Raw genomic sequence first — 24,717 nt, 5'->3', positions numbered from 1 at the left:
TTTGTCCTCCTATGTTTTATATATTTATGTGCTGAATAAAGCTGCAAAATTCTCCCTGTACTTGTGCAGTTTCTATAGTACTTGTGTTTGCTGACCACCACCAGAAGTAGTCTTTCCTGTTGACCTGCTTGGAAGCTGGAGGTGCTTAGCTTATTTATAGGGATATACAGAACCTCTAATCAGATTTTACTTTATATAACGTGTGGGATAGTGGGGATCTAAAGTTTGTAGTCGCCTGGGTGGGGAACTATACCTTACCTATTCACACTGCTCCAGCTGTAATCACTGCCCCTCAGCGTAACTGACAGCCTGGACATGGCCATGTTACCGCTCTGCTCTGTCTGCTTAGGGAGCAGAGCAGGGACGCGGGCTGTCAATCTTGCTGAGGGAGCATGATTACAGATGGAGAAGATGGGACTAAGTGAGTATAGCTCTCCACTCAGAGGACAACTTACAATGGAAAACACTTTCTAACTTCATATCCTCACTATGCATACAGGCAGGAATGTCTTACTGGGATGGTAAGGAAGAAGATTTTACCATATATAATGTGTTACCACACATTCTATAGTTGCAAGAAAAATGTATGTGAACCCTTATATGGATTTCTGCACAAATTGGTCATAAAATGTGATCTGATCTTCATCTAAGTCACAACAATAGACAATCACAGTCTGCTTAAACTAATAACACACAAAGAATTAAATGTTACCATGTTTTTATTGAACACACCATGTAAACATTCACAGTGCAGGTGGAAAAAGTATGTGAACCCTTGGATTTAATAACTGGTTGAACCACCTTTGGCAGAAATAACTTCAACCAAACCTTTCCTGTAGTTGCAGATCTGACGTGCACAACTATCAGGAGTAATTTTTGACCATTACTCTTTACAGAATAGTTTCAGTTCAGCAATATTTTTGGCATATCTGGTGTGAATCGCTTTCTTGAGGTCATGCCACAGCATCTCAATCGGGTTGAGGTCAATTAATCGGGTTGAGGTCAATTGGCTGGGCCAATCCAGAAGGCGTATTTTCTTCTGCTTAACTTCTATGCTTTGGGTCGTTGTCCTGTTGCAACACCATCTTCTGTTGAGCTTCAGCTAGTGGACAGATGGCCTTAAGTTTTCCTGCAAAATGTGTTGATAAACTTGGGAATTCATTTTTCCTCAATGACAGCAATCCGTCCAGGCTCTGATGCAGGAAAGCAGCCCCAAACCATGATGCCCCCACCACCATGCTTCACAGTTGGGATGAGGTTTTGATGTTGGTGTGCTGTGCCTCTTTTTCTCCACACATAGTGTTGTGTGTTTCTTCCAAACAACTCAACTTTGGTTTCATCTGTCCACAGAATATTTTGCTAGTACTGCTGTGGAACATCCAGGTGCAGTGTTTTTTTTAGACAGCAGTGGCTTCCTCTGTGGTATCCTCCCATGAAATCCATTCTTGCTTAGTGTTTTACATATTGTAGATTCGCTAACAGGGACGTTAGCATATGCCAGAGACTTTGTAAGTCTTTAGAAGACACTCTATGATTCTTCTTCACCTCATTGAGCAGTCTGGGCTGTGCTCGTGCAGTCATCTTTACAGGATAGCCACTCCTTGGGGACGTAGCAGCAGTGCTGAACTTTCTCCATTTATAGACAATTTGTCTTTCCGTGGACTGATTAACAGCAAGGCTTTTGAAGATACTTTTATAACCCTTTCCAGCTTTATGCAACTCAAACATTCTTAATCTTAGGTCTTCTGAGAGCTCTTTTGTGCGAGGCATCATTCACATCAGGCAATGCTTCTTGTGAAAAGCAAACCCAGAACTGGGGGGTGTTTTTTTTATAGGGCAGGGCAGCTGTAAACAACACCTCCAATGTCATCTCATTAATTGGACTCAAGTTGGATGATACCACACTCCAATTAGCTCTTGGAGTTGTCATTAGTTTAGGGGTTCACATAATTTTTCCACCTGCACTGTGAATGTTTACATGGTGTTTTCAATAAAAACATGGTAAGATTTAAATATTTGTGTGCTATTAGTTTAAGCAGACTGTGAGTGTCAATTGTGTGACCTGGATGAACATCAGATGACATTTTATGACCAATTTGTGCAGAAATCCATATAATTCCAAAGAGTTCACAAACTTTTTCTTGCAACTGTGTATGGTAAAATCTGATGACATATTCCCTTTATATTGTTCTATGTAGAGCCAGACTTATCATGTAATCTTGGATTGGATTATTTGGGTTGTTTCTGTATATAAAAATGTTAAATAAAAGCGCCCCTTAAAGGGAGGCTGAACATACTGTATGTCTTTACTATATCTTTTGTACAACCTCATCTATTTTCTCTGCTGTTACTCAAGGATGAAGAGAGTTGCACTGTGGCGTTTTAGTATCTTGACTAGCAACATTAAATTTATAAACCACAGAGTTTAGTAATTCAGGGGTTCTTTAAAGGGGTATACCAGGCAAAACCTTTTTTTATATATATCAACTGGCTCCGGAAAGTTAAACAGATTTGTAAATTACTTCTATTAAAAAATCTTAATCCTTCCAATAGTTATTAGCTTCTGAAGTTTTCTGTCTAACTGCTCAATGATGATGTCACGTCCCGGGAGCTGTGCATGATGGGAAAATATCCCCATAGGAACTGCACAGCTCCCGGGACGTGAGTCATCAAAGAGCATTTAGACAGAAAACAACAACTCAACTTCAGAAGCTAATAACTATTGGAAGGATTACGATTTTTTTAATATAAGTAATTTACAAATCTGTTTAACTTTCCAGAGCCAGTTGATATATATAAAAAAGTTTTGGCCTGGAATACCCCTTTAACTTGAGACTAAAAAGGCAAGCTAGAACAGAAAGAGCAAATCTTATGAAATACAGCTTACAGGGATGGCACCTTACTTTTTATCATGCTGATATCATTAGCACCATCTCCAATGGCGAGAGTGACTGCTTTTTTATATTTTTTTACTAACTCAACCACTTGAGCTTTCTGAAGAGGAGTAACTCTACAGCAGATCACAGTCTTGCACATACATGCAATGTCCAGAAATTCCTTTTCCATGTCTGCTTCTAGAGCATGGGCCTGTCAAAAGAAAAACATTGCTGTCACATTTTTATATTAATATTGGAACAAAGAAAGTGGTAGCAATTGACATAACTGTACTATATATGTGTGTAAAAGCATCCACAGGTGCCTGAACAGCTGAACAGGTGCCTTTAGGGTGCGTTCCCACTTGGCGTACATGCAGCGTATTTCACGCTGCGCAAAATTTACGTCAGCAGCGGGAAATACATTACATAGTTAGTATGGTTGAAAAAAGACATACGTCCATCAAGTCCAACCAGGGGATTGAAGGGAAGGATGTAAGGGGATAAGGGAAAGGGATGAAGTTTTATAATTCTGCATAAGCATTAATGTTATTTTGTTCCAGGAATGTATCTAACCCTGCTTTAAAGCTGTTAATTGTTCCTGCTGTGACCAGTTCCTGAGGTAGACCGTTCCATAAATTCACAGTCCTCACGGTAAAGAAGGCGTGCCGCCCCTTTAGACTAAACCTTTTCTTCTCCAGACGGAGGGAGTGCCCCCTCGTCCTTTGGGGGGGTTTAACCTGGAACAGTTTTTCTCCATATTTTTTGTATGGGCCATTTATATACTTATATACGTTTATCATATCCCCCCTTAAACGTCTCTTCTCAAGACTAAACAATTGTAACTCCTTTAATCGCTCCTCATAGCGAAGATGTTCCATGCCCCATATTAGTTTAGTCGCGCGTCTCTGCACCCTTTCCAACTCCGCAGTGTCCCTTTTATGAACATTACGTATTCCTTGCACACTATACAGACAGGGCTTTCCGGCGGCAGCCCTATGTGTGCAGTGAGATTTAGAGGCGGAGCCGGGTGTCACAGTCACGCCGGCACACGGCCCCGCCTCCAAAACTCACTATACACATAGGGCTGCCGCCGGAAAGCCCTGTGTGTATAGTGAGCAAGGAATACACAGTGTATTTCCCGCTGCTGCCGTAAATTTTGCGCAGCGAGAAATACGCTGCGTATACGCCAGGTGGGAACGCAAAGTTCAATGCATTCTCACAGATTTACAAACAATTTAAAAAAATGTAATCTTTAAATAATAATTTTAGATTCAAAGTAGGAACCTGGGAACAATTGTTGCCCTTAATAGAATGGCTTTTATTGTGGATTACTGGGGAAATTTTGAGGACTATAAGGTATGATATTGCCGCTGTCTCCTTAAAACTTTGTTTAATTTATAATATATATATATATATATTTATATATTTATGGTCAGGGCCTTTCAGTGCGTATGGAATGTATGCCTACCTAACCTAACAAACCATGATGTAACTTTAACACTCCTTCCTATCCTGTAACAAGAATACCAGACATAACCTACCTTACCTAATCTGCGGCATAGGTGTGCCCGGGCCGCCGTCGGGGGTACACCTTAAGGGGGCATACCCTGAATGAGGCTGAAGGAAGACCTAAAAAAAGAGGGAGGGCTGATGGGTGGGACAGCGTGACGTCCAATGTGCACCTGAGCCTGCACGTACTGGTATTTATACCACCCAGGCCCCTTCCATAAACCCAGGTTGTCATTCAACCTTTAACTTATGGTCAGGGCCTTTCAGTGCATATGGAACGTACGCCTACCTAACCTAACATACCATGATGTAACTTTTACACTCCTTCCTATGCTGTAACAAGAATACCACACATAACCTACCTTACCTAATCTGCGGCAGAGGTGTGCCCGGGCCGCCGTCGGGGGTACACCTTAAGGGGGCAAAAACAGCATGCCTAGGGGAGTAGTATATAATATGCCCTTAGTGATACCAGAGCCTGAGCTGCCGACCAAGCCTTCAGGCCATGTCCCAACCCCCTTAGTGAGTATCCAATAGTACTACGGACATCCCTATAATGACACCTACCTCACCAGATGCCATAGCTATCATCTAGACACCATGTGCATATCCGCCACCTGAACTTGCTGAATGGACTGACCAAACAGCTCCCTATCCTACTGCACCTCATGACCCACTCTCAGTAAAACCTAGTATGCAGTTTCCGGAATTATGGGCCAAACCTGACAAAACGTAGGGAAACCATAGAAAGAAATCCAACTATCATGAGACACAGAATATTACAGATGTATACTGCCGATGCAACAAACTATTCCTTAAATCAACGACCATAACTATGGGAGAAAACAACTAACTGAACCATGTTACCATGTGTGAATATGTCACCTGTAACTGATCACTTTAATGCCGGTATGGCAGTCGTATCCTGCAACCGTGCCAGAACATACGACTATGCCGCGCATCCCACCTGAGAACGTGACAGGCATCACAGGTATACAGCTGCCTATGTGTAGTAATGTTATTGCTCTGAAAATGTGTCAGCAACAATACCCGAGTAGTATATCCACCTGAGAACGTGTCAGAAGATACGACTATGCCGCGCATTACACCTGAGAACTTGACAGGCATCACAGGTATGCAGCTGCCTATGTGTAGTGATGTTATTGCTCTGAAAATGTGTCAGCAACAATAAACAAGTAGTATATCCCACCTGAGAATGTGTCAGGCATGTCAGGTATATATTCCTCTATGTGTCCTGCTGCTATTGCTCAGGAAGACGTGTCCGAAACAATAGCCCAAATGATGTATTCCCCTGCAGACGTGGCAGGCAGACTGAGAATATCCACAACCTGTAAATGTGACATGATCCAAAATGGTTGATAATGCGCCTATGTGCATGATGCGTAAGACCATTACGTGTAAGATTTGCGCACTGTGATTACCTTGGCCTTTAAATGATCACTATAATGCCGGTATGACCGTAGTATCCTGCAAACATGTCAGAACATGTGACAATGCAGTGCATCCCACCTGAGAACGTGACAGGCATCACAGGTATACAGCTGCCTATGTGTAGTGATGTTATTGCTCTGAAAACGTGTCAGCAACAATAAACAAGTAGATCCAAAATGGTTGATAATGCGCCTATGTGCATAATGCGTATGACCATTACGTGTAAGATTCGTGCACTGTGATTACCTTAACGTGTGAGAAATCAGCACTATGCCTAGCACATAGTGTCATACCCGCATCAATGACGTAAGCGTGTGACTACCGTATGCAAAGTAAGATGGCTTGGAGTAGACACCTATAACGGTGGTATGGTAACGTAACCTGACCTATTCATGAACGTGGAATCAGGACTAAGGTAACCTGCTTAAAATAAATGTACGTGTAACTGAGACGTTTACTGGGTACCTGAAACGAATGGGCAGATAAGCATTGCGTCATGCAAGTAGTAAAGTATACGTAGAATGCTAGAACTTATGTAGCGCATGTGCCGTAGTCAATGCTATAATAATAAGCGAAATGACGTAGGTATACGTACCCATATTATGGTAACAAGACCCAGTAACACATGTCTAAACACAATTACCATAGAAACCTATGCTTACCACAGTGTGAAAACATGATCCAGTTATACTATAGTCCGATAAGCGTGTAATACTGTATGGAAGCCTACGGGTGTGTGTGTAAGCTGTATGTAAATTGATCGTATGGAACACCACGTGTTATGCCGTATAGACACATAAGCGTATGATAACATGTGGAAACCACGTATGTTAAGCGTGTTGTACCATATGGTGAACAATAGTATGACATGCCATATGGAAAATATGACTGAATAATTGTAAGGAAACATGAACGTTTTGACCCGTTTGGAAACCTAAGTGTCACACCATATAAAACATAATCGTGTTATCCTGTATGGAAACTGAGCGTGTAAACTGAATGGAACATACATGTATACTGTATGATAATTACCAGCATACACATCGAATGGTAGAACACCAGCGTGCACCCTGAATGCCAGCCACAGGCGGGCACACCGTACAGAAAATACAGGCATGCACGCCGTATATTAGACACCAGTGCGCACAACCACGACCACCTGCATGCACACTGTATGGCAACCACCAGCGTGCATACAGTATGGAAATTGCGATCGTGTATACTGCACAGAAAATGCCATTGTGTATACTGTACGGAAAATGCAATCATGTATACTGTAAGGACAATACAATCGTGCCTACTGTACAGAAGATACAATCGTGTATACTGTATGGAAAATGCAATCGTGTATACCGTACAGACAATACTATCATGTAAACTGTACGGAAAATACAATCGTGTATACTGTACTGGAAATACAAGCATGTATACTGTACTGGAAATACAAGCGTGTATACAGTACTGGGAATACAAGCGTGTATACTGTACTGGAAATACAAGCGGGTATACTGTACTGGAAATACAAGCGTGTATACTGCACTGGAAATACAAACGTGTATACTGTACTGAAAATACCAACGTGTATACTGTACTGGAAATACAAGCGTGTATACTGTGCGAAAAAAGCAAGCGTGTATACCGTACGAAACACTAGCGTGTATACTATATGAAAGATGAGCGTGTATACTGTAAGGAATCCAAGCATGTAAACTATATGGAAAATGCAATCGTATATACTATATGAAATCATAAGCATGTATATATGGAAAAAACAAGCGTGAATGTTATACGGAAAATACAAGCGTATATACTATATGACAATACAATCGCGTATACTATATGAAAATACAATCGCATGTACTGCAAGCCAATACGAACATGTGTACTACCTAAAAAATACAAGCGCCTGTCCTGCAGAAAACACCAGCGTTTACTGTTGAACATCCAAGCGTGTGTCCCGAATGAAAAAATAAATAAATAAATACAAGCGCATATGAAAAGCAAGTGTGTATCCTAAATGAATATACTGAATGAAAATGCAAGTGTATACTGAATGAATGTACTAAACGAAAAGCAAGTGAGTATACTGAATGAAAATAGAGCCGTGTATGCTGTATAACATACACCCATGTCTACTGTATGAAAAAGAGTGTATACTGTACGCAACACGGGTGTGCGTACTGCCTGAAAATACCAGCGTGTATGCCGTATACGAACACAGGCGTGTGTCCCAACTGAAAACATAAACGTGTATCCCATCTGAAAATGCAAGCGTGTATACTGTATGAAACACAAGCGTGTGTACTGTATGAAACGCAAGCGTGTATACCGTATGACACACAAGCGTGAACACTGCATGACACACAAGCGTGTACACCGCATGACACTGTACACTGTATGACACACAAGTGTGCACTGTATGAACTATAAGCGTGTATACTGTATGAACTACAAGCGTGTATACTGTATGAACTACAAGCGTGTATGCCGTATGAACTACAAGCATGTATACCGTATGAACCACAAGCGTGTATACTGTATGAACTACAAGCGTGTATACTGTATGAACTACAAGCGTGTATACCGTATGAACTACAAGCATGTATACCGTATGAACCACAAGCGTGTACAGCAGGTACAGTGGTAATAATGGGAGATTTTAACTATCCAGATATAGATTGGGGCCGGGGGCTGGCTAAAACTACAAAGGGGAGAAAATTCCTAAATTTATTGCAGGATAATTTTATGGGCCAGTTTGTGGAGGACCCAACAAGAAGTGATGCCTTGTTGGATCTGATCATTTCAAACAACGCAGAGCTGGTTGGTAATGTAACTGTGCGGGAAAACCTTGGTAATAGCGACCACAATATAGTTACTTTTGACTTAAAATGTAGAAAACAAAGACAGACGGGGAAGGCAAAATAAAAACATATAACTTTAAAAAGGCAAATTTCCCTGGGCTGAGATCTGCACTACAGGACATAGACTGGGGGGAGGTGTTCTCAAATACTGATACAGAAGGTATATGGGACATCTTTAAATCAACTCTAAATAACTATACAGCTAAATATATACCAAAGGGGAACAAATATAAACGATTAAAACTAAATCCTACATGGCTGACAAATTATGTTAAAAGAGCAATAAACAACAAAAAAATAGCCTTCAAAAAATTAAAATCTGTTGGGTCAGCTATAACATTTAAATAGTACAAGGAGCTTAATAAAATCTGTAAAAATGTAATAAAAACAGCAAAAATTCAAAATGAGAGACAGGTGGCCAAAGAAAGCAAAACTAATCCTAAATATTTTTTTAGATATATAAATACAAAAAAAAAAAACAAGGACAGAGCATCTAGGACCCCTTAATAATGATAATGGGGAGGTTGTCACGGGCGATCAAGAGAAGGCGGAGCTACTGAATGGGTTCTTTAGTTCTGTATACACTATGGAAAAAGGAGCTGACATTGGCCAGGTAAGTGCTGGTAACACATCATGTAATGTACTGAACTGGCTTAATGTAGAGATGGTACAAGGTAAGTAAAGTAAATGTAAGCAAATCTCCAGGGCCGGATGGACTACACCCAAGAGTTCTTAGACAGGTAAGTTCAGTAATATCTGTACCTTTGTTCATGATATTTAGAGATTCTCTGGTGTCTGGTATTGTGCCAAGTGACTGGCGCAAGGCTAATGTGGTACCAATCTTCAAGATGGGCTCTAGGTCTTCGCCAGGCAATTATAGACCGGTAAGTCTAACGTGCATTGTGGGTAAATTGTTTGAAGGACTTATAAGGGATTACATACAGGAATACATAGGGGATAATTATATTATAAGTGATAGCCAGCATGGGTTTACTAAGGATAGAAGTTGTCAAACCAATCTAATTTGCTTTTATGAAGAGGTGAGTAGAAGCCTTGACAGAGGAATGGCTGTGGATATAGTGTTTCTGGATTTTGCCAAAGCGTTTGATACTGTCCCTCACAGACGTCTGACAGGTTAAGGTCTTTGGGCTTGGAAACTTTAGTTTGTAACTGGATTGAACACTGGCTCATGGATCGTACCCAGAGAGTGGTGGTCAATGATTCGTACTCTGATTGGTCCCCGGTTATTAGTGGTGTACCCCAAGGTTCAGTACTGGGCCCGCTGTTGTTTAATTTATTTATCAATGATATAGAGGATGGTATTAACAGCTCTGTTTCTATCTTTGCAGATGACACCAAGCTTTGTAGCACGGTACAGTCTATAGAGGATGTTCATAAGTTACAAGATGACTTGGATAGACTAAGTGTCTGGGCATCCACTTGGCAAATGAGGTTCAATGTGGATAAATGTAAAGTTATGCATCTGGGTACTAATAACCTGCATGCGTCGTATGTCTTAGGGGGGATTAAACTGGCAGAGTCACTGGTAGAGAAGGATCTGGGTGTACTTGTAGATCACAGACTACAGAATAGCATGCAATGTCAGGCTGCTGCTTCCAAAGCCGGCAGGGTATTGTCATGTATAAAAAGAGGCATGGACTCAAGGGACAGGGACATAATACTCCCCCTCTATAAAGCATTGGTATGGCCTCACCTGGAATATGCTGTTCAGTTTTGGTCGCCTGTTCATAAAAGGGACACTGCGGAGTTGGAAAGGGTGCAGAGACGCGCGACTAAACTAATATGGGGCATGGAACATCTTAGCTATGAGGAGCGATTAAAGGAGTTACAATTGTTTAGTCTTGAGAAGAGACGTTTAATGGCCCATACAAAAAATATGGAGAAAAACTGTTCCAGGTTAAACCCCCCCAAAGGACGAGGGGGCACTCCCTCCGTCTGGAGAAGAAAAGGTTTAGTCTAAAGGGGCGACACGCCTTCTTTACCGTGAGGACTGTGAATTTATGGAACGGTCTACCTCAGGAACTGGTCACAGCAGGAACAATTAACAGCTTTAAAACAGGGTTCGATACATTCCTGGAACAAAATAACATTAATGCTTATGCAGAATTATAAAACTACATCCCTTTCCCTTATCCCCTTACACCCTTCACTTCAATTCCCTGGTTGGACTTGATGGACGTATGTGTTTTTTCAACCATACTAACTATGTAACTATGTATACTGTATGAACTACAAGCGTGTATACCGTATGAACTACAATCATGTATACTGTAAGAACTACAAGCGTGTATATCGTATGAACTACAAGTGTGTATACCGTATGCACTACAGGTGTGTATACCGTATGAACTACAAGCGTGTATACTGTATGAAAATACCAGCATATTTACTATAGGAAAATACCAGTGTGCATACCGTATGGAAATGCTAGCGTATACACTGTATGAAAATGCAAGCGTGTATGAAAATGCAGACGTGCCTACTGTATGATAAAACAAATGTGTATATTATATAAACAAGCATGTCTACTTTATGAAAATACAATCATATTACACTGTAAGGACAATATGAGCGTGTATACTGTATGAGCAATACAAGCGTGTATACTGTATGGAAAATATATGCGTGTATACTGTATGGGGAATACAAGCGTGTATACTGTATGGGGAATACAAGCGTGTATACTGTATGGAAAATACAAGCGTGTATACTGTATGGAAAATACAAGCGTGTATACTGTATGGAAAATACAAGCGTGTATACTGTATGGAAAATACAAGTGTGTATACAAACGTATTCTACTGTATGGAGATGCAAGCTTGTGATGCTGTATGACTATACAAGCGTGTTCTACTGTATGAAAATACAAGTGTTCTACAGAATGGAACATACCAGTGTGTAATACTGTGTGATAAATACTGGCATGTATACTGTATGGTAAATACCAGCGTGAATTTTGTATAATAAAAGCCAGCGTGTATACTGTATGGTAAATGCAAGCGTGCATACTGTATGGTAATCACCAGCTTGCATACCACATGGTGATACCAGCTCGTATACTGCATAGGAACGCCAACGTATACACTGTATGGTAGCGACAGTGCAGTATAAACGCCTGACTGTGTATGCAGTATAAATGCATGACTGTATGTATAGTATAAATGCTTTATGCATGAGTGCAGTACAATGCTAATAGTGTTTGTGCAGCATTATAATTTGGTGAATGTACGAGCATTGTTAATGTTATGAGCATATGTTTAGTATGAATGGAACGACTGTATGTGCATAAAATGCTCTAAGCGCATACCTGCTACCAGGAGTAGGCCTATAGTACAACGTGTAGACAAGCCTTTTTTTTTTTTATCAACACAACAATACTAAGCAATGGGTGCAATATGGATGGCAATTGACAACACTGGCTGCGTGTCCCTGTTCATATTTAACATTCAGTGATTCTTGAAAAGGAAGTATTGTGACACCTACTTGTGATCCCGTGATTTCAAAAGCCAGTCCGGGCGACTCCCGCCGGTGGTCCCGCGACCCGGAACACACCCGGCCAGGTCACCAGCACAGCGGACACCCACAGCAGCCATCGCCGCAGTCTTACCTGTGCTCCCTTCATCTATTTGTGGGACGCCCAAACACTGAAACGGCAACCCTGAACCCCTGGAAGCTCGCAGAAACACGTGCGTTGCAGAACCAGACGGTATTGCTGCGGGCAGCCAGCCCGCACCTCCTGTCTTACTTACCCCCTACCATGAAAGTTCCTCTGCTAGCACCGCTGTCACCCACTGACTACCGGCCGCGACGGCACCAACAGTCAGCGAGTGACCCACCCCCCGGCCCGGCGTGAGGCAGAGCTTCCGCCCTCGGGTACCGCGAGGCTCCAAGAGAGAGCTGGCCCAGAGCTTGCTACTGGCAGGAACTTCAAACGCCTGCCCAACTCACGGCCGCCAACCAACTGACGTCACCGAACGCCCGACAGCGTGACGTCCAACGTGCACCTGAGCCTGCACGTACTGGTATTTATACCACCCAGGCCCCTCCCATAAACCCAGGTTGTCATTCAACCTTTAACACACACATACATACAGTCATGGCCGTAAATGTTGGCACTCCTGAAATTTATCAAGAAAATTAAGTATTTCTCATAGAAAAGGATTGCAGTAACGCATGTTTTGCTATACACATGTTTATTCCCTTTGTGTGTATTGGAACTAAACCAGAAATGGGAGGAAAAAAAGCTAATTGAACATAGTGTCACACCAAACTACAAAAATTTGGCTGGACAAAACTATTGCCACCCTTTCAGAATTGTGGATAAATAAGATTGTTTCAAGCATATGATGCACCTTTAAACTCACCTTGGGCAAGTAACAGGTGTGGGCAATATAAAAATCACACCTGAAAGCAGATAAATGTAATACTGCCACACACTGCACGCCCTGAATATAATACTGCCACATGTATACGAAGATAAGAACGGACGGATCACTCGCCATTTTGCCGATATAAAAAATACTTTATTCTTCCATCTTAAAAGTCATCTCTCAACGAGTCGGTAGACGCAGACAGGTGGGGGATAATGCAGGGACGCGAGTGTCTCTGGACACCTGTCTGCGTTGGGAGATGACTTTTAAGATGGAAGAATAAAGTTATTTTTTATATTGGCAAAGTGGTGAGTGATCCGTCCGTTCTTATGTTCCTATACATGTTTATTTAGCTAAAAGTCTGTTGGACGTAGAGAACCACCCAGCCGCGCCAAGCAGACAGCAGCCTGAAATCATGCAGAAAATCATCATACACTACACGCCACTATAATTAGCAGTGAAGTTGTGCCTGATGTTACTCTCCTAACAAATATAATACTACCACACACTGGGCCCCTGGTATATTACTCCCACACACTGTACCCCTGAATATAAAACTGCCACCCACTGTACCCCTGAAAATAATTCTGCCACACACTGTACTCATTGAATATAATACTGCCACATACCATGACCCTGGTAAATTACTGCCACACACTATTCCCCTGCAATATTACTGCCACAAGCTATGCCCACTAATACATTTCCGACAAACATAGTGCCCTGTACCGAGTAATTGTACCTCTGTACCCCAAAGAATTATTGATGCCGCTGTGCCCCCAGAATTAATTATGCCACTGTGCACCCAGAATTAATTAACACATGTCATAAAGGGGGAGAATATCCCCTAGTGATAAATTATAAGGCCATTTTCATTATGGCCCTGTCAAACTTGTCTTTTGTATCGACAATTCTGCTGGCTCTTAAAAATTTACTATATGGTAGTGTTTACACCATGGACCTAGGATGACAAGAATCAAACCTTAGTAACTTATTACAATCTGTTGGTTTGCAAAATAAATCAGTTGATAATTTATTCCCTACAATCATCACTTCCATATCCAGAAACTGGATCTTTTGGTCTGTAGTGAACTGTAGTTCACTGTCAACTCGATTAAGATAAGACTGAAAATCCATTAATTCTCTGTGAGTGCCATGCCAAATTAACAAGATGTCATCTATGTAGCGCCACCACCCCAGGATTTTCCTGGAGTGGTGGTATACATAGACGTGACTTTCCTCAAAATCTGCCATAACAATATTTATGTACATTTATATATATAAATCCTGCTGTTTTCTTAACACTGCGCTAAATATATACACACAACATACACATATATACACTGCTTATACAAAAAAATTGTAATTACCTCCCTCGGTCCCTCTGTAGCCTCCAATATCGCTGCCCTTGGTCCCCACTGTGCATCACCTCCTGTTGCTGAGGCCCAATACATCCTGTGCTGCTCAGTCAACAACGGGCTAAGGTAGGACACTGCTGTGGCCAGTGATTGGCAAAAATATTTTACTCAATAAAACTAAATACGCCTAAGTTTTTTGCATTTAATATTCCATCCTCTTTCAAAGATACTGTATACTGAAACACTGATCTGAAGCAATATTTTAATGGTTCTTACAATGTAAGCGGTGTCAAATGGAGTAACTATGTGTTCTAACATACTTTTTTTGGAGGAATGCCTTGAATCAGAACTGCAGAAATCTGTTCAAGCTTTTTTTTAATTAAAAGTTGCATTCCCATCTTATAAAGTGATAGCATATGGTTTGGATATGTCATCACTTTATGATCAGTGGGGTCCAACTTCTGGGACCCACATGAGTGCTGCTTTTGTCCTGTATCCCCTTCACTATTTTTAAAGTGAAAAGGGCAGTACTGCCAGGGGCTAGAAAGGGTATTCTCAAACTTTGTTTTTTTTTTTCTAATTAAATGTTTATTAATAAAAAAAAAAAAAGGAAAACAAATAACATTCAGGAAATGGCAAGCACATCCCGGAGGACATGAGAAACAAAACAACACAGGAGCTATATACCATTTACAGGAAATTAAATAGTCGTAGAGAAAAATGCCATGGCAGTATCAATAAAAAGCAATACTGACACAATATAAACAGCTAGGTAGGTCCCTAGAGATTAGAAACAACATCTGAGAGTCAAAAGTCAACACCCACACATAAGAAGAAAGGGGGAAGAAAAACACATATAAGCACAACCGACCGGGGAGAGGGGAAAACACAAGGAAGAGCAGTACAGGGTAGGAGGGCATCAAGGGGCTGCAGGGCTCCCAGGGTCCAGTAGGGCATGATATTCTGGGGATGACTGGAAAACAATCCAGTCATAGCACGTCTTGGTATAGCGTTCATTTTCTGCAGGGGTCAAGGCAATCAGGTCCTCCATATGTTGAAAGTAGGCAACTTCCAAAAGCCACTCACCAATGGTAGGAGGGTCCATCGATCTCCAGCTACGCGGGATCACCAATAGCCGCCTGAAGAGGTGAACGCAACAAGGACTTCCGGAAAGAGGTAGAAGAGATAACAAACATGAATAAAAGAACCCACTCGAAAGAGTCAAAGACAATGATACTGGGTAGTACAATGGACCGTGGACCAAAAGACCTGCAATGAGTGGCAGCCCCACCAAATATGGGATATAGTGCCCAGGAGAGAGTCCACATCTCCAGCAGACATCCGGGACTGAGAGGTACCAGCAGTGGAGCTGCCAGGCGTTGGACTTGGAGACCTTTTCATGGCGAATAGATAAGAGAGGGAGCAAACCAGTAGAGTAGAGTACATGAGTGAAATGGAGCAGATACCGTTTAACCCCTCCCAAAAAAATGTGAGCAGAAGGACCTGGAGGAAATTTGGGGTTGTCAGTGATAGGGAGCAGGGGGCCGGAAGGGTCTACCAGGGACCCGACTGTCGTAGAGCGACGAAGGGCGGCGCACGTTTGAACAAGAGTAACAACAAAGATGGTGGTGGTGGAGGCCAAAGCTAGGGAAGTCCGGACAGAGAAAGAGGCAAGACATTGTGTGCAAATGTACTAAACATACACTGTAAAGTGCGCCAGAAAGAGGAGGGGATGCAGATTGGTTGGGTTTGTATTAAGTAAAGCAGTTTGGGCAAATACCTTTTTAAAATATTGATTCTACTGAACCAGGAGAAATACTTTTGATGCCAAGACAACAGATGGATGGCAAACTGCATGAGAAGGGGGGCAAAGTTACACTGAAATAGACAGGATAAATATGAGGGAATCTTTGTACCTAAATATGAGAGACCGGAGGCTGGCCAGGCACAGGGGAAGTTAGTCTTGAGAAGGACCTCACACTTCGGATTTTAGTCTGATGTAAAGCTATGAATTTTCTGCATTTACAGTGCTTTTAATTAGGCTAAATCTTTTCTTTTTAGTTTGGTTCTTTTCAGTCTAATCACAATGCTCTCTGGTGCCACCTCTGTTCATGTCAGGAACAGTCCAGAGCAGGAGCAAATATTCATAGCAAACTCCTCTAAATTGGTATGAGCTGCAAAACCAGATATGCTTTTTTACAATGTCATACATCGGCTTTATTCTTTGAGACTGAAAAAAGTGAAGATCAAGTTTAATATATTCTAATCTATTCTATGTGAAAACATGTATATTTAGTATACATTTCATACAAGTAATTTTAAAAGTAAAATTACACATCTGCATTTAGCTATAGAGACCTATTTGTGACACATTTTATCATCAACCAGAAAATTGGGTCAAACATATTGATGGGGTGAAATGCTTGATTATAAGCCATTATCTTCACTCACTCACGTTCCAATATTAGTACAAGAAACACAATCCTTAATGAAAACAAATTTCTTTTGGCAAGAAGACAAGTTCTAAATTTACTGGAATTGCAGTGCAGGGATTATAGCCATAGTACACGGGGTATGGAGGCTCTTTTACAATATTCAAAAGGTCAGTTTGTGCTCTTAAATACAGAAATAATGACAGAAAGGATAAGCAAGCAGCTGCAAGCACACATGAGTACATTGTACAGTAACTATATTAATGGCATAGTATATGTTAACTGTGGGGTTTCCATGGAGGCAGTTCATGGAACATTCTCTAGAAAGGTTATTCGTATGATATATATAACTCTAATGGAACTGCTGTAACAATTAGGCAAAAGTGAAGATAGAAATGTGATTTATGTGGGATATGTGCATAACCAAAAACAAATGGTGATTTATATGTCACAAAATTTGCTAAATATTCAGCAAGGTGTAGATGAGCTAAATCTAAAAAAAATCTGGCATGCTGCTGTGTTGGATCTGGTGTAACCAGGCTGGATGGTACATATACCAGGGGGTCCATATGTATGGTGCTGTGCCCCATTTCAGCCTGTGGGGCACTAAATAGGACACCAGGTGCTACAGATAATTTCTTTTTATAGCACCAACATATTCAGCAAAATTTTTCAAATCTTGACATCACTCACTGATCCCTCTGGCGCTCAAAATCTATATTTCCTGTTAACCTATCAATATGTTTTGGGGTGTACGAGGAAACCAGAGTACTCGTATAAAACCCACGCAGACACCATCAGGCTTTGACTTTTAACTACAGCCATTTCTGTCTGCGGATGTTTTGCTTGTCATTACTGAGATATATTCGTGTGGGAGGAATGGCTTTTTTTCATCTTGGTTTTGCACTCTGGCCATTCCACTGGGTAATTGAAAGCAGGGAGTAGCAAGATCTTACATACACAGAAACTGTAGGCACAGTCCTAGTCCAAGTAAGGCATATCTATAGTGTAGGGTCCATCCCAAATGAGGTCACCTTACCGTGGTGGGATGGGCACACTATTTGGACAAATGGTAAACCAAGAACCTCTATTAATTCTCTATAGCAGCATTGCAATTTAAAAGTGTTATATTAAACATATACCTTCCTTAGATGTGATCAAGGAAACAGCAGACCTCAACACACCCATCAACTGATACCAACTGCGATATAAGCTAAGTGATTGAGAATAAAAAGGGGGCATTACCTGATGACAGGTCTGTCAGGAAAAGCTCAAATGGACTATGTAAACATAGGGGTGTTTATATTATTTTGTCCAACTCCTCTACTAACCCCCTGCAGACGCTGTCCCAGGTAACAATGATTACCACTGAACAACAGCTTATTTCATGTGGTGTTCCCTTAGGATGGCTTCAGATGGTTATCATAGTAACAAATGAATATGACACTCTCTCACGCTACTGTAGACAGTTTGTTTTATCTCCTAAATATTTAATATCTACAGTCACTTTATAAAAAAGGGAATAAGATTTTTTTTAGCTTTGCATTAACATAACTGTTCAGGTATGAATGAAGGCATTGCACGTATACCATAGTGGTCTAACACCTAAAGGTAAAAACTACTTCAAAGCAATGAAGAAATTCATGGCTAAATCAGATTTTTGCTGTTATGTTTTATTGTTCTAAAAAATATCAATGCTGATTAAAAGAAATAAAAAAAGACACTTACCAAACTATGGCCATTGATGACTAAGGCATATTCACCAGTTACAGTTTCCTCATAGACCGACTCAAGCTTGGTTTCACTTGTCTTCTCAGAAAACTGGTGCCCATTGTATAGGTTCCTACTTTGTCCAAATGTAACTTCTTTTGCTTTCCTAAGATATAAAGGATAAATAGTTCTGACATTAAAGGGGTATTCCAGGAAAAAACTTTTTTTTATATATCAACTGGTTCCAGAAAGTTAAACAGATTTGTAAATTACTTCTATTAAAAAATCTTAATCCTTTCAGTACTTATGAGCTTCTGAAGTTAAGGTTGTTCTTTTCTGTCTAAGTAATCTCTGATGACACGTGTCTAGGGAAACGCCCAGTTTAGAAGCAAATTGCCATAGCAAACCTCTTCTAAATTGGGTGGTTCCCGAGACACGTGTCATCAGAGATTACTTAGACAAAAAAGAACAACCTTAACTTCAGAAGCTCATAGGTACTGAAAGGATTAAGATTTTTTAATAGAAGTAATTTACAAATCTGTTTAACTTTCTGGAGCCAGTTGATATATATAAAAAAGTTTTTTTCCTGGATAACCCCTTTAATTTCTGTTGGTTTCTATTTATTGTGACAATTATATTAATCAAAGCCTTAGTACCTTAGTTCTTCTCGCACCTCCAATACTGTGCGACCAGATACTATAAAGATATCATTCATGTCATCAGTAAGCATGTGGCATGAGTATCCAATATTCATGGCTGTTTCTGTGAAAGAAAAACATTTGGTAGGTATCATTTAAAATAGGGAATTAAAGGGGGACTCTTGTGGAAAACTTTTTTTTTTTTCAAATCAACTGGTTCCAGAAAGTTATGCAGATTTGTAAATTGCTTTTATATGAAAATCCTTCCAGTACTTATCACCTGCTGTATACTACAAAGGAAGTTGAGTTGTTCTTTTCTGTCTGACCACAGTGCTCCCTGCGGACACCTCTGTCTGTATCATGAACTGTCCAGAGTAGGAGCAAATCCCCATAGCAACACTCTCCTGCTCTGGACAGTTCCTGACACGGACAGAGGTGTCAGCAGAGAGCACTGTGGTCAGACTGAAAAGAACAATTCAACTTCCTCTGGAGCATACAGCAGCTGATAAGTACTGGAAGGATTAAGATTATTTAACAGAAGTAATTTACAAATCTGTTAAACTTTCTGAAACCAGTTGAATAGAAAAAAAAAAAAATGTTTCCCACCGGAGTACCCCTGTAAGAATAGATACTGTTTTAAAGCAAAATTATTGTAATATTTCTATATACACTTAAAAGGGGTAGTCCAGTGGAGAACAATTTTTTTCAAAATAACTAGTGCCAGAAAGTTAAACAGATTTGTAAATTACTACTACTTAAAAATCTTAATCCTTCCAGTACATATCATCTGCTGTATACTACAGAGGAAGTTGTGTAGTTATTTTCTGTCTGACCACAGTGCTCTCTGCTGCCACCTCTGTCCGTGCAAGGAACTGTCCAGAGAAGGAGCAAATCCCCATAACAAAACTCTCCTGCTCTGGACAGTTCCTGACACAGACAGAGGTGTCAGCAGAGAGCACTGTGGTCAGAAAGAAATGAACCACACAACTGCCTCTGTAGTATACAGCAACTGTTAAGTACTGAAAGAATTAAGATTTTTAAATAGACATAATTTACAAATTTGTTTAACTTTCTAGTAACAATTGATTGATTAGAATTTTTTTTTTCCACTGGAGTACCCCTTTTAAACTACAGCCAATTAGACACTAAAACCAAAAGCAAATTCTCATAATGATTGTATCTAAAGTTAGGTCCACTGTAGGACATGTCCATGAGATGGCCAATGATTCCTAGCATCAAAGTGTTTCTTATCTTGAGAGTTGATATGGGGGCCAGCAGTAAAATGTGGTTATCGGCCGCTTTTGAGAGGTTTAGCTTGTGTAGAGAAGACTGAAAGCTGCTTACAGCATGCAGGGAGTGAAAGCATGCTTTCTGATTGATATGGAGGTGATAGCATGCACACAAGTTTATATTACTACTCCCCTTGGGGTCATCTACAACCATTATGGGACAGGAGGGGAATGACAGATTACAGATTACTCTACTCCCCTGTAGACCACATCCTCCACCGACTCCCACTCTGCTCATTTACACAGGCTGAAGTGTAATGCTATAGGTTTAGGCATATGATCTTGGCTTTAGAATAAGACCAAGAGTGAAGCTCTACCTTTGATCTAGCCCACAGACATTAGTGGCAAAAACATATCTTTTATGTCTTTGACTACTGAAGTGCCTCCTTGCCTGGACTCATGAGATACCTCCTTGGCATGAAAAGGGTTAAAGCATAAAATTATAAGATTCAACCATCATTATAGGAAGCAATAAATAACAGTATATAATAAAAAGGATCTGTGACCAACCCCAAAAATTTTAGATTTCACTATCATGAAATTTCTATTTTTCAATTCTGTCCAGGATGCCGCCATCAAAATAGTTAGCTTTACTCCCCAGGTGCCGCCGATATCGCTGTGTATTCCGTTGGCCCTGGTCTTCTTCCTGGTTTTGGTGCCCTGTACATCCCACTGTGCTCAGTTAATCACCAGCCGTAGCGACGTGAGAGTGAGAGATAGCCTGAGCGGCAGTGTGATGTAAGTGTCTCAGGCACCAGTAAGGAGGCACGTTAAACAACAGTGTCAGTGTCTCAGCCTATCAACACCAAGATGGGACATCTTTGCAGCAAGCGATTAGCCAGGCACCAAAACCAGGAAGAATACCTGGGCCGGAGGATGGCAGAGCGATATTGGCAACACCAGGTGAGTGGTGGAAGGTAAGTTAAAGTTTATTATTATTTTAATGGTGACAGCACCAGAAAAGAAAAAGAAAAGTGCCTTGATCACACACCTTTTTACAGTTTCTTGATACGCCCTCCCGGGATATGAAGGTTTTATAATTTGACAATTCAGGGAATCAATCAGATGGACATGAACTGTATTTAAAAAAATGGGAGTGAATATCAGGTGATGGATGGGCTATACAGTCAGGGGTGTGAATGCTGTACATTGAGAGGAGAGTCTGCCTAATACACACCCCTGACTGTATAATCCTACCCATTACCAGCTATTAACTCCCATCATTAAAATTAAGTTCACACCCATATGACTGATTCCCAGAATGGCTAGACAAACTATAAACCCTCACCTGTTAGGGACAGAAGGGCATATCAAGAAACTGTCAAAAGGTGTTTGATCAGGGTGCCCTAAGCTATTTAATAATAATAAAAGCTCAGTTTTTTGGGTTGTTTATAGGTCATCTTTAATCTCCTAAGCACCCAGAATGTTATGCTATCAAGATACATAAATACATATTATGCACAAAACATAATTTTCATTGGTGGACATTCACTTTACAGCTTTCTTAATCTGGACAGATGGAGTCTAAAGGAACTACACTTGAAGTATCAGACACTAATCTTAGTCTCGGCCTACCATTGACATTGTTCTTGTATTTTCAAACTTTTTAAATTATTTGAACTTGAGAACGTATTCATAATACCAACAAAACAAAGCAAAGGCTTAGTCATAAGAAACTGAAGTCAATATTCAGTATCAGCATGCTGGAAGCAATAATGCAGTACATACATACAGTTTTCAGCATTACCCTGCTTATCTCCAGTCAGAATCCACAACTTTATGTTTGCCAATAGGAGACTAGCGATGGTAAGAGTCACTCCTTCTTGTAGCTTGTCTTCTATTGCAGTAGCACCTAGTAGCTAAAGCAGATCACATAATAGCAGCCATGTTTTTACAAAAGCAATGAAGATGAGCAATGGAACATGCATCTCTTACATTTAACATGCAAATGTAGTTAGTTCGTATTATGTTATTACTTTTGTAAAGTAAAACCATAAGATTAATAACAAAATTTAAGGGGTATTGCTTTACATCTGTGTGTAGACAACTGTAGAAGTGAACGTTAATAAGTAACAGTTATAGCAGAAAAAAAAGATATCCTGCACTCACCGCAGTAGTGTGGGTCAAACGGCTCCTCTTCGGGGAACTACGACAGATGGGCAGACAAGGTTAGCGTGAGGTGCTTAGAGACAACTGCCCTGAGGCCGGAAGAAGCGCATCACACTGCGCAAAACCGCCGGAAGTTGCCTCTGAGCGCCCCACGCTAACCTTGTCTGCCCGTCTGTCCTAGCTCCCGAAGAGGAGCCGTTTGACCCATACTACTGCGGTGAGTGCAGGATATATTTTTTGTTCTGCTATTACTGTTACTGATGTATGCTATTTGCTGCTGTCCTAGCACAACCGCTGGTCGTTTGCCCTAAGTACTCGAAGTGTTTATCCAGGATCTATGGGCTGATATTACTGAGATATACAGGTTGCGGTGCCGCTCTGATCTCTGCTGTGTTTTTTATTAATATTACTAAAGTCATTATGAAAATCATAATTTCAGCAGTCATATTTGGAAAAAAAAAAAAAATCAAAGGGACCTGAGAAAGCCAAGAAATATAAAAAAAAAAAGTCGTTGGTTTTAGAATTGCAGGTTTAGTACTAAACCTACAAATTTAGCATCAAGACGTATTTCAAATCACTGACTGAAGTAACTGGATTCATGGTCTTAGAATAGACAAAAAATAGAACGTTTATAAGACTAAGAACATGTTTACCTGTTTTACCATCGTATATCTATGATCACACAAGAAAAAAAATCATGTGTAGCCCAACACAGTTACACTCCTCTTCATATGCTCCTTAGTGGTTTCTAATGTAAATCTGGTACATAAGCAGGGGGAAGATAACAGATGGAGGGGAGTATGACTACAGGGGTCAGACTACACATTTTTTTGCCTGTAATCAGAAAGACGTGTAGGTCTGACTAGGAACTGTAGACAAAAACATTAGAATATGCTAAATGAAGGCTATATGCCAAGTTGTTTCCTTCTGCACTCTATGTAAATGCAACAAAGCAATAGAAAATAGGTGTAAAGGTGTACATAGAATTTTAATTGTACGGATTAAAAAAAAAAATCAGGCATTAGTTTTGATAAAGCTGCTTAAATGTTGTGTATTTATAAATTATTGAGCTGCTTAAAACCTATGCCGTATTTATTCCTTAACTAGTTATTAAAATAACTAGGTGTTTCATTTATTTTGTCTACCCCCTGAGCACTCGCCATTCATATAATGACTCATAGCCTCCTACTGCGCTGTGCTTATATTAAGGTCCTTGTTTTTGGAACATGTGCATTATTTTCATTAACTATATCAACCTAGTATATAAACCAGTCATGTTCATTTACATAAACCTGCATAAACAATCAGAGTAATGACTTAAGAACATACCATCATATCACTTTCAATTTGCTCATATGCAGCTGCTAGCCGTTCCTCTCTGTTGTCCATGGCAGTACTAGCCTCATGATGGATCTTTAGCCACCACTTGAAGTAATCTTCACTGAGATCTTTGTATGCCAGGGCTAATGTCCGCAGGCCTTCACCTGCAAACTCCTGAAAAAACGAGAAATGTTTGACACATATATAGTCAGGATATTTATTGCTGTTTAACAATGCACATAAAACTACTTGAAGCAACAGTGTTGAAAATGAAGACACGTTTTATTTTATTATTCTGGTCATACTATGTAACTAATTCAACAAACACATTATACAATTACAAGATTAAGAACTCTTGTAAAGAGTTTGCATACATTTTACAGTAATTTTTCTAAAACACTCTCTTTTCAATAGTGGGCACCTTATAAATAATATTGAATAATTTCAATGATCAATTTCATTACAGCTACCCAGCACTAAAACACATTGCCAGTTTAAGGTACCAGCTCAACAACTATACTGCATGCTTAATAGGCTACTGTCAGTATCAGGCTAGGTATACATACATAGGTCCACAATAATTAATCAGATGCAAAAAGTAGAAACATTTGCCCAATCTATATTTACACAAAAAGTAAATTACAGGGAGAAGGTGTGGGCTACACAATATTGACAAATGCCCCAAATTTATTCAACTGCTGATTCGCCGTTTCATTTATGTTCAATTTCTTTACAGCTTCTCTTGACTAAAAAACAAATTGTACACAGAGCT

At 40.3% G+C, this 24,717-nt stretch overlaps 1 protein-coding gene across 6 annotated transcripts in view; it reads right to left on the bottom strand.

The window, feature by feature from the left end:
* Positions 1-24,717, bottom strand: part of ATP8B4 (ATPase phospholipid transporting 8B4 (putative)) — a 517,140-nt gene that overhangs the window by 83,930 nt on the left and 408,493 nt on the right. For all 6 annotated transcript variants that reach the window (XM_056572217.1, XM_056572215.1, XM_056572212.1 and 3 more), the window contains 5 exons: positions 23,955-24,119; positions 22,264-22,375; positions 19,246-19,351; positions 18,608-18,755; positions 2,904-3,087 (listed from right to left, as the gene is read on the bottom strand). In XM_056572217.1, coding sequence (XP_056428192.1) covers positions 2,904-3,087; positions 18,608-18,755; positions 19,246-19,351; positions 22,264-22,375; positions 23,955-24,119 — 715 coding nt within the window. The remainder of the gene's footprint in view (positions 1-2,903; positions 3,088-18,607; positions 18,756-19,245; positions 19,352-22,263; positions 22,376-23,954; positions 24,120-24,717) is intronic.

The sequence above is a fragment of the Hyla sarda genome, chromosome 4, assembly GCF_029499605.1.
Source record: "Hyla sarda isolate aHylSar1 chromosome 4, aHylSar1.hap1, whole genome shotgun sequence".
NCBI lineage: Eukaryota > Metazoa > Chordata > Amphibia > Anura > Hylidae > Hyla > Hyla sarda.
Note: the sequence above shows the minus strand (reverse complement) of the source record. Positions and strands in the feature narration are given on the sequence as shown.